The 13,375-nt window shown below is 53.5% G+C and overlaps 3 protein-coding genes across 3 annotated transcripts; 2 read left to right on the forward strand and 1 right to left on the reverse strand.

Moving 5' to 3' along the window:
* The first annotated feature begins 1,004 nt into the window (after positions 1-1,004).
* Positions 1,005-2,793, forward strand: SMAC4_02231 (uncharacterized protein). Its single transcript, XM_003350470.2, has 3 exons — positions 1,005-1,481; positions 1,600-1,669; positions 2,090-2,793. The coding sequence occupies exons 1-3, from the start codon at positions 1,474-1,476 to the stop codon at positions 2,276-2,278; spliced, it is 267 nt and encodes an 88-aa protein (XP_003350518.1). The 5' UTR covers positions 1,005-1,473; the 3' UTR covers positions 2,279-2,793.
* Positions 2,794-3,239: 446 nt separating this feature from the next.
* Positions 3,240-8,999, reverse strand: SMAC4_02230 (uncharacterized protein; the record flags this gene model as incomplete). Its single annotated transcript, XM_003350469.2, has 2 exons — positions 3,240-4,813; positions 4,869-8,999. The coding sequence occupies 2 exons, from the start codon at positions 8,997-8,999 to the stop codon at positions 3,329-3,331; spliced, it is 5,616 nt and encodes a 1,871-aa protein (XP_003350517.1). The 3' UTR covers positions 3,240-3,328.
* Positions 9,000-10,016: 1,017 nt separating this feature from the next.
* On the forward strand, positions 10,017-12,603 carry SMAC4_02229 (uncharacterized protein). The gene has a single exon (XM_066089732.1). The coding sequence runs from the start codon at positions 10,268-10,270 to the stop codon at positions 12,545-12,547; it is 2,280 nt and encodes a 759-aa protein (XP_065946916.1). The 5' UTR covers positions 10,017-10,267; the 3' UTR covers positions 12,548-12,603.
* Positions 12,604-13,375: the final 772 nt, after the last annotated feature.

Raw genomic sequence — 13,375 nt, forward strand, 5'->3', positions numbered from 1 at the left:
ACAACTGTTTGAAAAAGGAAATGTAGGATGTAGAGCACGTTGCACCCATCAACATGCGGGTCTTGTTTCATCTTTCAGCCTCGCATATGCGGGCAAGACACAATTCTCCCTTGAACTCGAGATCCCTTCTCGCGTGGACGTCATAGGCTGATATTGGCTGAGGCTGTATGTATGTGCGTATGTAAGCCCACGACGATACTACTACCGTTGGTGTTTTATTTTCCGGGAAACACACCTTTTATCTCGAGGTTGTATGTAGACTGAGGAAAAACTTGATGGACACTGCGGTAGACAGTGAATAAGGAATTCCTTCCATTTCACCATTTCTTTTGCCAGCCGCAATTAACCGCCGTTCAACGGAAAACATTGGTCCCATCTCTCTCTCTCTCTCTCTCTCTCTCTCTCTCTCTCTCACTCTCTCTCTCTCTCTCTCTCACACACTTCCCATTATGCTCTTTTTCACCACCAGGGGCACACACCCTTTTAAAAGCCATGGCCAGAAAAGTAACGAAGAGCCTTTCGGTACCACAAGACAAGACACACAAAACCCAAGACACACCACGGAGAGATAAAAGAGAATTCCAATGGCCATCAATCCCCATAAACCAGGGCAGCGGACATGCCGCCGTTGTACCTACGTGTAGTTATCTTCGCACAAACCAGTGAGAGGACTCAACTCACTCACCCCCCCGCCGGCCTGCTGAATGGTGACCTACTATGTACACAGGGACGAAATGCCGGATATGTAAATGGGGATTCGTTTTCCGTACACTACACGAATCCAGAGACAAAAGGCAAAGGCAAAACCTTGTATGTATAACGTAGCGGTGACTAGACAAGCTTATATATATGTTCGTCCATGTTTGGCGGTTTGCTTGGTTCCTTCGGCGCCGTCTCCGAAAAGGCTATTGGAAAAGGTAGGTAGAGCCGTGATGTCATTCCCCACCACCTCAGGGCGTTCGTCGTCGGCTACCTACCAGTACTGAGTGTGTATGGTTGCAGCAGTGAGAGGTTGTTGGTTCATTTGCAGTTTTCAATGAAAGCGAACGTTCCATATTCTAGCGCACAGACCCTCTTTCCCGCCCAGCCCCTTCTAGCGCGCGCCCATATCACCTGGCGTCCCCCGGCCTTGGCATCCTTTCTTTCCAAAGTTCTGGACGAAAGTGCCAAGCCTTTCTGCCAAGCGCCAAGGCGCCAAGCAAAGAAGCTCTCTCTCTGCCGGGCGGTGAATTTTTAGAACTGAAGCTGCAAGCTTTCAATCCGGCATCGACTCGTTCTGCCGTCCCGTCGAGTCGCGCGCGCGCGGGCGGGGCGGGCCCTACGACATCGACATTCCGTCGGACATCCATCCATATTCCATCCATCCATCCGTTATCGATTCCACCTTGTACCATCTACAAACAACAACCTGAAATTCCCAAAACTGAGTTCGGTAATCAACACCGAACATCACCAACACTTAAACCAACAAAAATGGATGGGTAAGCAATCCAACAAGCAAATCAGCGAAACAAACCACATTGGGATTTAAATCAAAGAAAGACCGGGAATGGAACAAAAAAAAAAAAAAAAACTAACGTCATCGCAACAAAACAACAGACTTACAGCCGCCGAGAGCCGCGAGCTCGACCAGCGCCTCCAGAAGCGCCAGGTCAAGGAGTTTATGAGTGTACGTCCGTCGCATACAAAGCTTTTTTTCTTTCTATCTATCGCCCTTTACCTCTTTACGGCCCTTGCGCCAACAGATTGAGATACCACCTTTCGGCATTCTTACATCTATCTTATATCCACGTCCCATCACCCATCACCCATCACCAATCTTCATCCCGGTCTTCTACCATGACCATATTCAACCATCCTATCCTACCTACTCGCTCGCACCTATACTCGCACACCTGTACTCGCATCTGCTACCCACCATCCCTCCTCCCCTTGCGCCATCTCGAACTATCCCAAACCACCACCTGCTACATCCTTCTTCCCTCTCTCGGACCCTACCTCCCATCCCCATCCCCCATCTATTTCCAAGTCCAACTCCAAGCCCAAAGTCCCAGCCAGTCCTTACTAACCATTTGACAAAAACAAACAGGTCTTCGGCAACCTCGTAGACAACTGCTTCACCGCCTGCGTCGACGACTTCACCTCCAAGGCCCTTTCCGGTCGCGAGTCCGGCTGCATCAGCCGCTGCGTGCTCAAGTCCATGTCTACCCAGACGCGCCTGGGCGAGCGTTTCGGCGAGCTCAACGCTGCCATGACTGCTGAGATGCAGAGGCGTTAGAGGCACTAGAGTTGAGAAGTTTTCCGAAAGGAAGGGATGTGTACATATACATATAAACCAAAACGAGGGGAGGAAAGGGGAAAGGGGAAAGAAAGCAGGGAAGGGAAGGGAATTAAAAAAAAAAAGGAAATGTACAAATTTACATTTGAAGAACAAAATGGAGCGTTCCGGTTAAGGTTGATTCGACTCGCATATGACCTGTACAAGGTTGAGTGACGGGACGGTGGAGAATGATTATGACGGACGGATGGATGGATGGAGAGAAGAGAGGAGAGGGAGGGAAGAGAAGGGGGAGAGGAAGGAAAGAGAAGGGGGAGAGGGAGCTCCCATGTGATACCAGTGGTAGTGGTCATGGAAGCATATAACTTACCCATGTATGGGGAATTCGTTCTACTACAGGCAAGGTCATTCTGGTACGGGATATGGTAGAGGATGATATAGCAAAGCGGGTTCGCACAAAAGCTTTGTACGAGTGAGTCCTAGTTAATGGTCAAATTCTGATGCGTGAATTCTGCTACACATATGTATCTCTACGTGGTGTAGAGTACTTCGCCGTTGAGAGCTGCTGAGAAATTTTAGAGATTAGTAGTAATACTGTAAGACTGTATACAAAATCTGGTGAAAATGGCGAGAAACCCCTAGGGATGAGATGAACTTCCAAAAGACCGAAAACTCAAGCGTAGGGTAGCAACTCGAGAGAACTCCGAACTTTAGAATGCCAGAGCTATGTCAATCCCAACAAAAAGGGGACAGAAGAGCAAGCATAAGACACCCAAGCATCATATGTGCAGTACAACACATAAACGACTCAATACCGCTCAAGACTTGAAGTAAACAAAAATACATAACTCAGTCAGTCTCCTGCTACACTGCCTAGTAACACAACCATTTCCCTTACTTTTACACATTCATCCATCATTCCACACAGCAAAACACCTTCCAACCCCTTCCACGTACTCGAGCCATCCCATCCCCCATTATCACACTTGCAACTTCAACCCGTTTCGTTTCTCGCCCCCCCTTCCTCATCAACAACCCCCCCCTAGAAATCTAAGCACCATCCTCCCCCTCACCCAACCCCAAAACCTCCGCAACACCACTCAACATCTCCACCGCCTTCTCCTCCAATTTACTCTCGCACTTTGACTCCGTTACGCCCCCTTCACCAGAAGCACCAGCAGCACCAGCAGGTTTCTGACTCCGCCACTCACCTTCCCTTTGTCCGAACGGCAACAACCTCTCCCTCAACACCTTGCGACTCCCGAGCCAAAACTCCACATTCTCCAACATATTCTGTCTAGCCTCGTCTTCCCACCCTCCACTAATCTGGGGTATGTCTCTCGCCGACTGGCCTCCGGCGTTCGTCAGGCGGATGGCCGACAGCACGCGGGTGATGAGGGCGAGGGAGTGGATTTCCGAGATGGAGGTGAGGGTTATTGATGTGTCTTTATTATTGTTATTGTTGGAGTTGGAGTTGGATTTGGAAGAAGGGGAAGGGGAAGAAAACCCGGTGCGGTTAACGCCGGGTGCTTCGAACCTATCCACCGCCGCGCGGAGGAGGTTGGGGAACTGGTTGAGCACATAAGCGATCTCGGGCGCGATGGTGGCGCCCAGGGCGCCGAGCATGTTGAGAAGAAGAGGCAGGATGCCCTTGGCCCAGATGGAGTAGCAGCGGGCTGCGCCGGCCTTGTCGGCTAAGGGTCCGACGTTGGCGCGGCGCATGAAGCCGGCGAGGTTGGCGGACGTGAGGTGGCCTAGGAGGCCGTCACAGGCGAGCTGCTCGGCGATGGTGGGCATGGCGGAGAGTTCCAGGAGGAAAACAAGGGAGAGCTCGCCGTAGATGGGGTCGCCGGACTTGTCGGTCAGCTTGTCGGCCCAGGAGAAGAGCGAGGTGGCGACTTGGAAGACGTCGTGGCCGGCCATGATGTTGAGGATTTGCACCTGGCATTGGTCGATGCCGGGTACGCTGAGGCAGGCTTGCAGGATCGCGGTGAGGAGGGCGAGATCCTCGGGTGTTGTGGGAGAGGTGGGCTCGTGTACCAGCGCGACGAGGGACCGGAAGGACTGGGCGACGACGCGGTCGAGGATGGTGAGGATCAGCTGGGTGACGGCTACGGAGGTGGTTTCACCACCGGACTGCGACGTGGTGGAGGCGCCGGGCGCAGGGGCATTGGCCGAGTGTCTAGTTCCGCGCAGAGCAACGAAGAGGATCTTGAGAAGGGTGCGGAAGTAGGAGATCTGCTCCTTATCGAAGGGGTCCTCAATGTTATTGATGGCCCTTGTGATGCTGGTGAGCAGCTTGCTAATGTCCTTTGGCAAGTGGGAAGCATCGGCAAGGCGTTGAAGAAGCGTCAAAGCCAGATTTGCCCGAGCGTGAGCCAGTCGGATGAAAATGTTGTCTGGCGGCTGAGCCCGTTGGTTGGCATCCAGACATTGCTCGGCGACCTGCGACATCTGCTTGGCAACGGTCTCGTTCTTGGGGAGAAGTGAGATGCTAAGCTCCAGAAGTAGATACTCCCAAGCATGGAATAGAGTCTTGAACCATGTTAGCACATATTACCCCAGATGAAATGAAAACAGACAAACTTACAATTTCAGCCTCCACCAGAGACAAGTTCAGGTTAGCCGTCTCCATCTCATGCCTGAAGCCGTTCTTGCGCGATCCAGCCCATGCGACATCGTAGCTGAGCATCGACTCGGCAAAGTCCAAAGCATAGTAAAATTGGGAACCCAGATCACGAGGAACAAGAACTGTCCTCTTGAAATCCTCAATCGAAATTCCCGGGTATCGTTGGCTAAAGTTCTTTGCAAAGTTGGAATGCAACGAGGCATTGTACCCCGAAACCTGAACTCCGTTGCGCAGGAAGTAATCGAGATCGTTGACGACATCGTTCGCAAACTGTTGGGATTGTCTCATCTGACGCAAATGGTAGAGCTGCATAGCAAATGCCTCGGCGATGTAAGCTGCTATCCTCGCCTGGTAGCCGGCTTCTCTAGGGTCGGTCCTTGAAACCATCGAGGGCGACTTGAGATCGCGGACGTATGCTCGGAGGTCGGTCAGGAACGACGTATCCTTTTGCATGGCGAAGATCGTCCATGGCCAGTAGTTCTGGGCCGAAGTGAAGAAGTCCAGGATTGCGATGGCCTCGCGGCTTGGCAGCTTCTTGATAGAGCGAAGCTTTTCCATGGCCGTGGAAAGGACCGAGTCTGGAGAGAGTGCTGCAATCCTGCCATCTCCCTTCAGAGCCTCGCGGGGGGTCTTGCCGGTAAGCAGGCAGTTTGCCATCCACTGCTGACGGTTCCGCATTATTGTCGAAAAGAACCTCCACGTACTGACCGACTCTGGCACCCTGTCAAACGGCTTATCCAGCTGTGAAGCGATCTGGATGAATGACCGTGAGATTTGCGGGCCGAGGTATCCTAGCAGCGATGGAGGTTCGGCGTTGCCCTTCCCGGCACTTTCTACCAGCGCGCTTAGCAGAGCTATCGCCGGTGCCTTGAAAGACAGCCTGATGGCAGGAAGACGGGCGACCAGAGACGCAGACTTGAACAGTTGCGTTTGGAGGTTGGCGACAGGCAGATCGAGGTAGTTGGAAACCCGGAGGAGAATAGTTGCAAAATCGAGGACCACCAGTAGCCTCTCTGAGACAACGGCAGCCCGGCGGGGATAAAGAGTCGAGTCGGGAATTTGGAAGGCAACAAGAAGTGTCGCCAGAAGGGGTTGGAATCGAAGAGAGTTTGACGAGGCGGTGACGAAGCTCTCGAGAACATATCTAGCGGCTGGTTCAAGGTAGCCAGTCAAGGTGTTTGCAGGTCCAGTTGCACCCAAGTTATAGGTGTATGAGAGGAGCTTCTGCATGATACCCACCACATCACGAACCACGATGCTGCGGTCCAGCTCGGACGGGAATCTCCAAGTGGCCGAGTTCTCGATGATATCGACCGCGGTCTGGGCGATGGCCAGAGAGACCCGGGAGATCACCTTCTCGCTTGTTCCTAGCCATGCGTTTGCGTCGAGGTTGGAACGAGCGTTCGTCTCCCTTACGACCTTACGCTGAACAGCACCGAGCATGGCAATCTCGATCAGGTTGGAGAAGAACTTCATGGCGGAAGAAAGGAAGTCAAAGCGCTCGGTAATCATGTCAAGGTTGCCGGTGATCCTGGACAGCCTTCCAGCTCGTGTCTCGCCATTGATGAGGGCAGTCCTAGACATGTAAGCCCAAACCCTGCCTGGGCACACAGGTAGTGCGGCATCAAGGAACTGCAAGCAGGCTGCCAATACCGCGGTCCTGGGACCATCGACGTTGACGAGATCGTCTTGAATGATGGTGTCCATGAGGTCGCAAACCACCGTCAAGATGTCCTTGGTGTGTGGTAGAGCTCTGCTTGCCTCCTGCAGGATTGCCATGCCGGCCTCGGAGCCAGCCCTAGAAACGGTCACAGCAGTTCTGAGAGTCTCGACTCGGACAACGGTTGCCAACAGTAGTATCGACTCGGCAACCTCGTCAGGAGTAAGCCCGGGAAGAGCACTGCTGTACGCGTCAGCCTTCAAAGACACCTCGAGACGCTTGCCGAGAAGGGCCAGGGCCGAGTGTTCGTATTCCAGGATGGCTATCCTCTCGCTGTCCGAGACGAAACGTCCAAGGGTACCAGCAGGAATAGTAAACTTCTCCTCATTTTCGGGGCGTCTCCTGGTAACCTTGGAAGTATCGAAAAGATCAAGGTCGGCAATCAGCTGGAAGGAGTTGATGTTTTCGTCCTCGTAAATGAGTTCGTAGTTGACCCAGTCAGACCTCCAGTCCAGGGTCAAGGTAGGAGACCTGAGCAGCAGACTGATAACCCACTCGGAGTTCTCGCTGTCTGCAAGGAGGCCCGTCAACAGAGCCCGGGTGAATGAGACGAACGGCAAGAACTCATAAGGGTAACGGTTGCGAGCCTGCAAGAGATAGTTCTCCTTCAGCTCATTGTCGCGAAGCATGACTGAATCAACTTCCTGGCTTGGAGACAATGCACTCTTGGGAGAAATATCCCAATACTGCCTCCCTCCGGACAGTACGGCAAGTAGGCAGGAGACGGTATCGTTTTGGTACCCCACGATAGGGAAGCTCTTCTTGAGAACCTCGAGGAAAACAGCGCGAACGCGCGCTCCTAGCAGAGAAGAGAAGGCAGCGAGCTGGCTGTGGCCAAGGCAGGCAGCCATCTCCGACATGACCTCATATACCTGGCCACGAGCGGTAGCCGCAAAGGCGAGGGCCTCGACCAACTGATTGTCCCGGTCAAGGGCCTGCGAGGTCAGGAACAGATCGTAAGGCGACCTTTCAATAGACACAATGCTTCCCGCCGAGTTCCTACGTCCGCTGGGGTTGGGCTGAATCTCCAATTCGAAACTGGCTTGAGCGCGCGCGTTCTGCGCAACATCCCGTCGTTCGGCGCGTTCCTGGTAGCCAATAAACATTTCCTGCAGAATCAAGGACCAGGCCAGAATGACGGGGCTGGCAGTGGGCGAACCAGCATTCGCAGCGCTGGTGATGGCTGTATGAATTATTGTTAGGAGCTCGGATGATGCTAGGTAGGGCTCCTCAAAGTCCAGGAGGTCGATGTCTTGGCTCAAGTACATGAGTGATCGGTTTAGGTTGACGAGTCTGAGCGAGATGGCGCATACCAAGCTCTTTGTGGGCATGACGAGCTCGGAAACAAGATCGTAGCCGCTGCTGATGCTGTCCAGGAACTCGTAGGTGTTCATGATTTGGAACCACTGAGTTATTATCTCAGGGGTAGTGAACATGGGGCCTGAGAGGTCGAGAATCTGGAAAGAAACCGTCATGGCATGAATGGCCTCGGTGAGCGCTGTCCTGGTCCAGTCAATGGTGATCTGCTCGGTGAGGAGGCGCTCTTCGACGTTTGCAGGGCCGGTTTGGGCGCGCTTGATGGCATCTTCAAGGAGGGTGAAGTATCGTGGTATAAGGGCCTCGAACAAGCTGATGTTGATTTCCGAGTGGTCGTCGAACTCGTCATATTCGAATGCCTCCCTCACAATCTCCCGTCGCAGGTTGTGCGTCTCCTGATCCAAGATGGCAGCGCTGGAGTGCAGCATGAAGGTCACGAGTGACTCGGCAGAGCTCATAAAGGACCGGCGTTCGGAGAGGTAGTGGGCCAGAATTCGCTGGCGGCGGGTGGCATCCTTCTCAAAGTCGGCCCATGTGGATTCGGCGTCGGCAACGGTGGAGAGGTTGAGGAGGGCGAGAATGTTGGAAGTTTGCGCATCACTGACTCCAGCAGCTTCCTGGATATTGTCGACATCCTGGGTAGTAAGAGGTCCGACAAGGTGGGCATGCGCGCGCGACTGGAACTCGACTACGACGATGCGCAGGGCGGCAACTTGGCTAATGTTGACATTGGTGCTGAGCCATATGGCGTCGTCCTTGATGGTCTTGATATTGAAGCGCTCGTTGGGCGTCTGGGTCACGTTGATGGCGGCCGTCTTGGTCTCGAAGTCGGCTTTCGTTTGCGAGGTTGGGGGTTCGAAGGTCTTGGAGGGGTTCTTGAGAAGCTGCTGGACGTAGCCATCTCTTAAGAAGGATGAGACAGCATCGCTGGTAATGCGATCGCCACGTTGGTCGGCAAGAGCTGAAGCGACCAGTTTCCAGGACAGTATTATATTCTTGCCCGTCAAACACTCCTCCAGCGGAGGGAAATATGTCTTATCGGTCAAGGAGGCCATTGGTGATGACGGTCTCCATCAGCGGCCGGGGCCAATTTTGGGGTATGGGTATTGGTGGGAAAATGTTCCCTCGAGAAGCGATGCTGTCGTCGGGGTCGTCGTCGTCGTCGTCGTCGTCGCTGTCGTCGTGTGGTTCGTCGGGTATTTCTTGGTCGACGGTCGATGAAGATGGGTGTAGGTGCGATGATGTATGTGACGACGGGAGAGCTACTGTAGAGCTTTGATTCAAACCCGACTCTCTGTCATATGCCGGTAGCTGGGTGGGTTGGAGAAGATGTTGACAGGAGTGAGTGTTGGGATGAATGTAAATATTTTGGCGGATTCGAGATTCCGTAAGGTTGGTTGGTTGCTTGGCTTGCTCTGCTGTATTTGCTTGACGCGCTTTCCCCTTCCCTGACGCGGCTGGCAATGATGTGCTGTGTGCAGTGCCAGCTGTGCAGCCAACAGCAGCGACGGGAGCTTTCAATGGATGCTTTTCCCGCCAAAAGAATCGGGCGGCCAGAACCACGCGCGGGACCAATTCCCACTGTGCTTTTTTTGCGACAGGGCAGTGAGTGTTTGGTGGGCCCTCTACGATAACTAAAGCGATAAAGAATTTCAATGTTGCTGAAGAGGAACGGGACGACGCTTGGACCCTCCCCCGTTTTGTTGATACAGTTCGCGAAACGGAAGCTGGAGGGAGGCAAGGGAACCAAGCTGTCAAAGGCAAAGCTTGGAAACCAAATCCACCTTCTTACTCATGGCAGTTTTGGGCAGTCATTGAGACCTACGTATTGGTCTCTCCAAATCATCGGGAGTTACATCCGGCGTTGAAAAGGCTGATTTGCAAAAGTGTTGTTCTAGCGCCACTAATAGGGACATGTCGGGTCCCATTCATTCATTGGCATATTTTACATACCTATATCGTATAATACACAGTTCAAAGTAACTCATCGCCTAAATATCGAACAAAGTCGCAAGTGACTCACTCACAAAAAGACACATTGCCCAAGCACTTGTGAACTGCTTCAGGTTCAGAGATAGCAGCACAAGGTAGTTGGATTTTATCATTTTAACCAAAATATACTGTATTCATTGAGAATTGATACTTGCAGTACTTAGTTCACAGCAGCTAGCACTTGCTGCATTGGGGTTCGTGTTCCGTTTGGTAATTACACTCAAGCATTCATTACACCACACCACAGCTGCACCTCTGCTCCTTCAGGAACAGAACACCTCAATACAGCATACCTAGACAGCTGAGGCATTCCGTCCTCTACCAAATCACAATGTCCGTCATCGACCATTCCCCCCACGATTCCGATCCTTCACCTCTGGTGGAAACAGCCTCCAACCTCATCCTCATCGACAACTATGATTCCTTCACCTGGAATGTCTACCAATATCTCGTCCTCGAGGGCGCCAAGGTGACCGTCTTCCGCAACGACCAGATCACCATCGACGACCTCATCGCAAAGAACCCTACCCAGCTCGTCATCAGCCCTGGTCCCGGTCATCCCGGTACCGACTCCGGTATCTCGCGCGATGCCATCAAGCACTTTGCCGGCAAGATCCCCATCTTCGGTGTGTGCATGGGTCAGCAGTGCATCTTCGATGTCTACGGTGGCGATGTGAGCTTCGCCGGTGAGATTCTTCACGGAAAGACCTCTCCTCTTTGCCACGACGGAAAGGGCGCATATGCCGGTCTTCCTCAGGATCTGCCAGTGACGAGATACCACTCTCTTGCCGGTACTCATGTCACCCTCCCCGAGTGCTTGGAGGTGACCTCTTGGATTGCAAAGGAGGATGGTTCCAAGGGCGTCATCATGGGTGTTCGTCACAAGGAGTACACCATTGAGGGTGTTCAGTTCCACCCGGAGAGCATTCTGTCCGCTGAGGGTCGTGGCATGTTCCGGAATTTCCTTCACATGCAGGGAGGCACCTGGGCGGAGAACGAGAGACTGCAAAAGGAGACCCGGGCAAAGGCCGCCCGCACAAAGTCCGGCACTTCCACGCCCAAGAAGAGCAACATCCTTCAAAAGATCTATGCCCACCGCAAGGCTGCCGTGGATGCTCAGAAGCAGATCCCTTCCCAGAGACTTTCCGACCTCCAAGCTGCTTACAACCTGAGCCTTGCTCCTCCTCAGATCTCTCTTGTCGACCGTCTTCGCAACTCCCCCTTTGATGTCGCTCTTTGCGCCGAGATCAAGAGAGCATCTCCCTCCAAGGGCGTCTTTGCGCTTGACATTGACGCCCCTTCGCAAGCTCGCAAGTATGCGCTTGCGGGCGCCAGTGTCATCTCGGTCCTGACCGAGCCAGAGTGGTTCAAGGGCAGCATCGACGACCTCCGTGCTGTCCGCCAGGTCCTCAACGGCATGCCTAACCGGCCTGCTGTCCTCCGCAAAGAGTTCATCTTCGACGAGTACCAGATCCTCGAAGCCAGACTCGCCGGTGCTGACACTGTCCTTCTTATCGTCAAGATGCTCGACTATGAGCTTCTCGAGCGCCTCTACAAGTACTCCCTTTCTCTCGGTATGGAGCCCCTAGTCGAGGTCCAGAACACCGAGGAGATGGCCACGGCTATCAAGCTCGGCGCCAAGGTTATCGGCGTCAACAACCGCAACCTCGAGAGCTTCGAAGTCGATCTCGGCACCACCGGCCGTCTCCGCAGCATGGTGCCCAACGATACCTTCCTCTGCGCTCTCAGCGGCATCAACACCCACCAGGATGTTCTCGACTGCAAGCGTGACGGCGTCAACGGCATCCTCGTCGGCGAGGCCATCATGCGTGCTCCCGACGCCACCCAGTTCATCCGTGAGCTCTGCGCCGGCCTGACCGGCCCCGTGCCCAAGTCTGCCGCTGAGCCGCTCCTCGTCAAGATCTGCGGCACCCGTTCCGCTGAGGCCGCCACGGAAGCCATCAAGGCCGGTGCCGATCTCGTCGGCATGATCCTCGTACCGGGCACCAAGCGCTGCGTCGACCATGAAACCGCCCTCTCCATCTCCCAGGCTGTGCACATGAGCAAGAAGACCGGATCCACCGAGGTCTCCTCGCAAGCTTCCAAGTCTGCAAGGGACTTTTTCAATATTAACGCCGAGGTCATCCGCAAGCGGGGACCCCTGTTGGTCGGTGTTTTTATGAATCAGCCCATTGAGGAGGTTCTCGAGAAGCAGCGTCTCTATGATCTCGATATCGTCCAGCTCCACGGTGATGAGCCGCTCGAGTGGGCCAACTTTATCCCAGTGCCCGTCATCCGCAAGTTCAAGCCCGGTCAGGTCGGTCTTGCCACTCGCGGGTTCCATGCCGTGCCGCTGCTGGATTCGGGCGCCGGATCTGGCGAGATGCTGAACTTGGAATCTGTCAAGAAGGAGTTGGAGAAGGATGAGCAGGTTACCGTCCTGCTTGCGGGTGGACTGGGGCCTAGCAATGTCGCTGAGACGGTCAAGTCTCTGGGGGCTCTGGCCGAGAGGGTGATTGGTGTGGATGTCAGCAGTGGTGTTGAGGAGGGAGGCAAGCAAAGCTTGGAGAAGATTAGGGAGTTTGTTAAGGCTGCCAAGTCCGTCAGGTAAAAAGTTTACAGTGTGGTTAACGTCAAAAAAATGGAAGACTTGTTTCGGTTGGTATATTGGGTTCTTTCAGGCGAAACGGTGATCGTGTTCATGGTTCAGTTCAGATGGCTCAGAATTCAAAAGTGGCAGAAGAGAACTGATATGGATTACTGGAGAAAACGAAGGATAGGAGACTGACCCCCTTGTTCTTTGTCCCAAAAATCATACCGGGCGGGACATTCGACATTCTCAACGCTCAAAGAACAGACACTACGGACTTCCAGAATTCCTGACACCACCGCCTGTACCACAATGCTTTTGTACCTTGTTTCGACCAACAAAGCCGCCACGAGACAACGACCTCAACAGTGCCATCGCGAAGAAGGGAGAACATCAACATATATACTAACTACCTTCAACAGAACGGAAAACTTTGTAGCCGACCCTCAAAATTATTCCCGCCAGTTTCAACAAGCCCATGTCATGTCAGGTTATGATTCTTGACATTAAGCGCGATGCTTTTCTCAACACCAAAAGAAACTAGCCCTATCCCGTCCCGTCCTATACACCTACCACGCCCACCATGTCCCTTCCAACCCTCTCAGCGCTTCCAGATCTCTCAAATCTCCAAGCCACCCCCGTCCTCCCAGCCCGCAAGCCTCCTCCAACCCTTCCAACCTGCCCAAAGAATACAACCTGCCCAAAGAATACAACCTGCCCAAAGAATACAACCCGCCCAAATAATACAGCTCACCCAACCCATTTCTCCCCCCTCCCCCCCTTCACCCACAGATTTAGAAATCTACCTCTACACCCCCTCCCTCCCCTGCCTACACTGCACCCTCGTCT

The sequence above is a fragment of the Sordaria macrospora genome, chromosome 4, assembly GCF_033870435.1.
Source record: "Sordaria macrospora chromosome 4, complete sequence".
NCBI classification, from domain to species: Eukaryota; Fungi; Ascomycota; class Sordariomycetes; order Sordariales; family Sordariaceae; genus Sordaria; species Sordaria macrospora.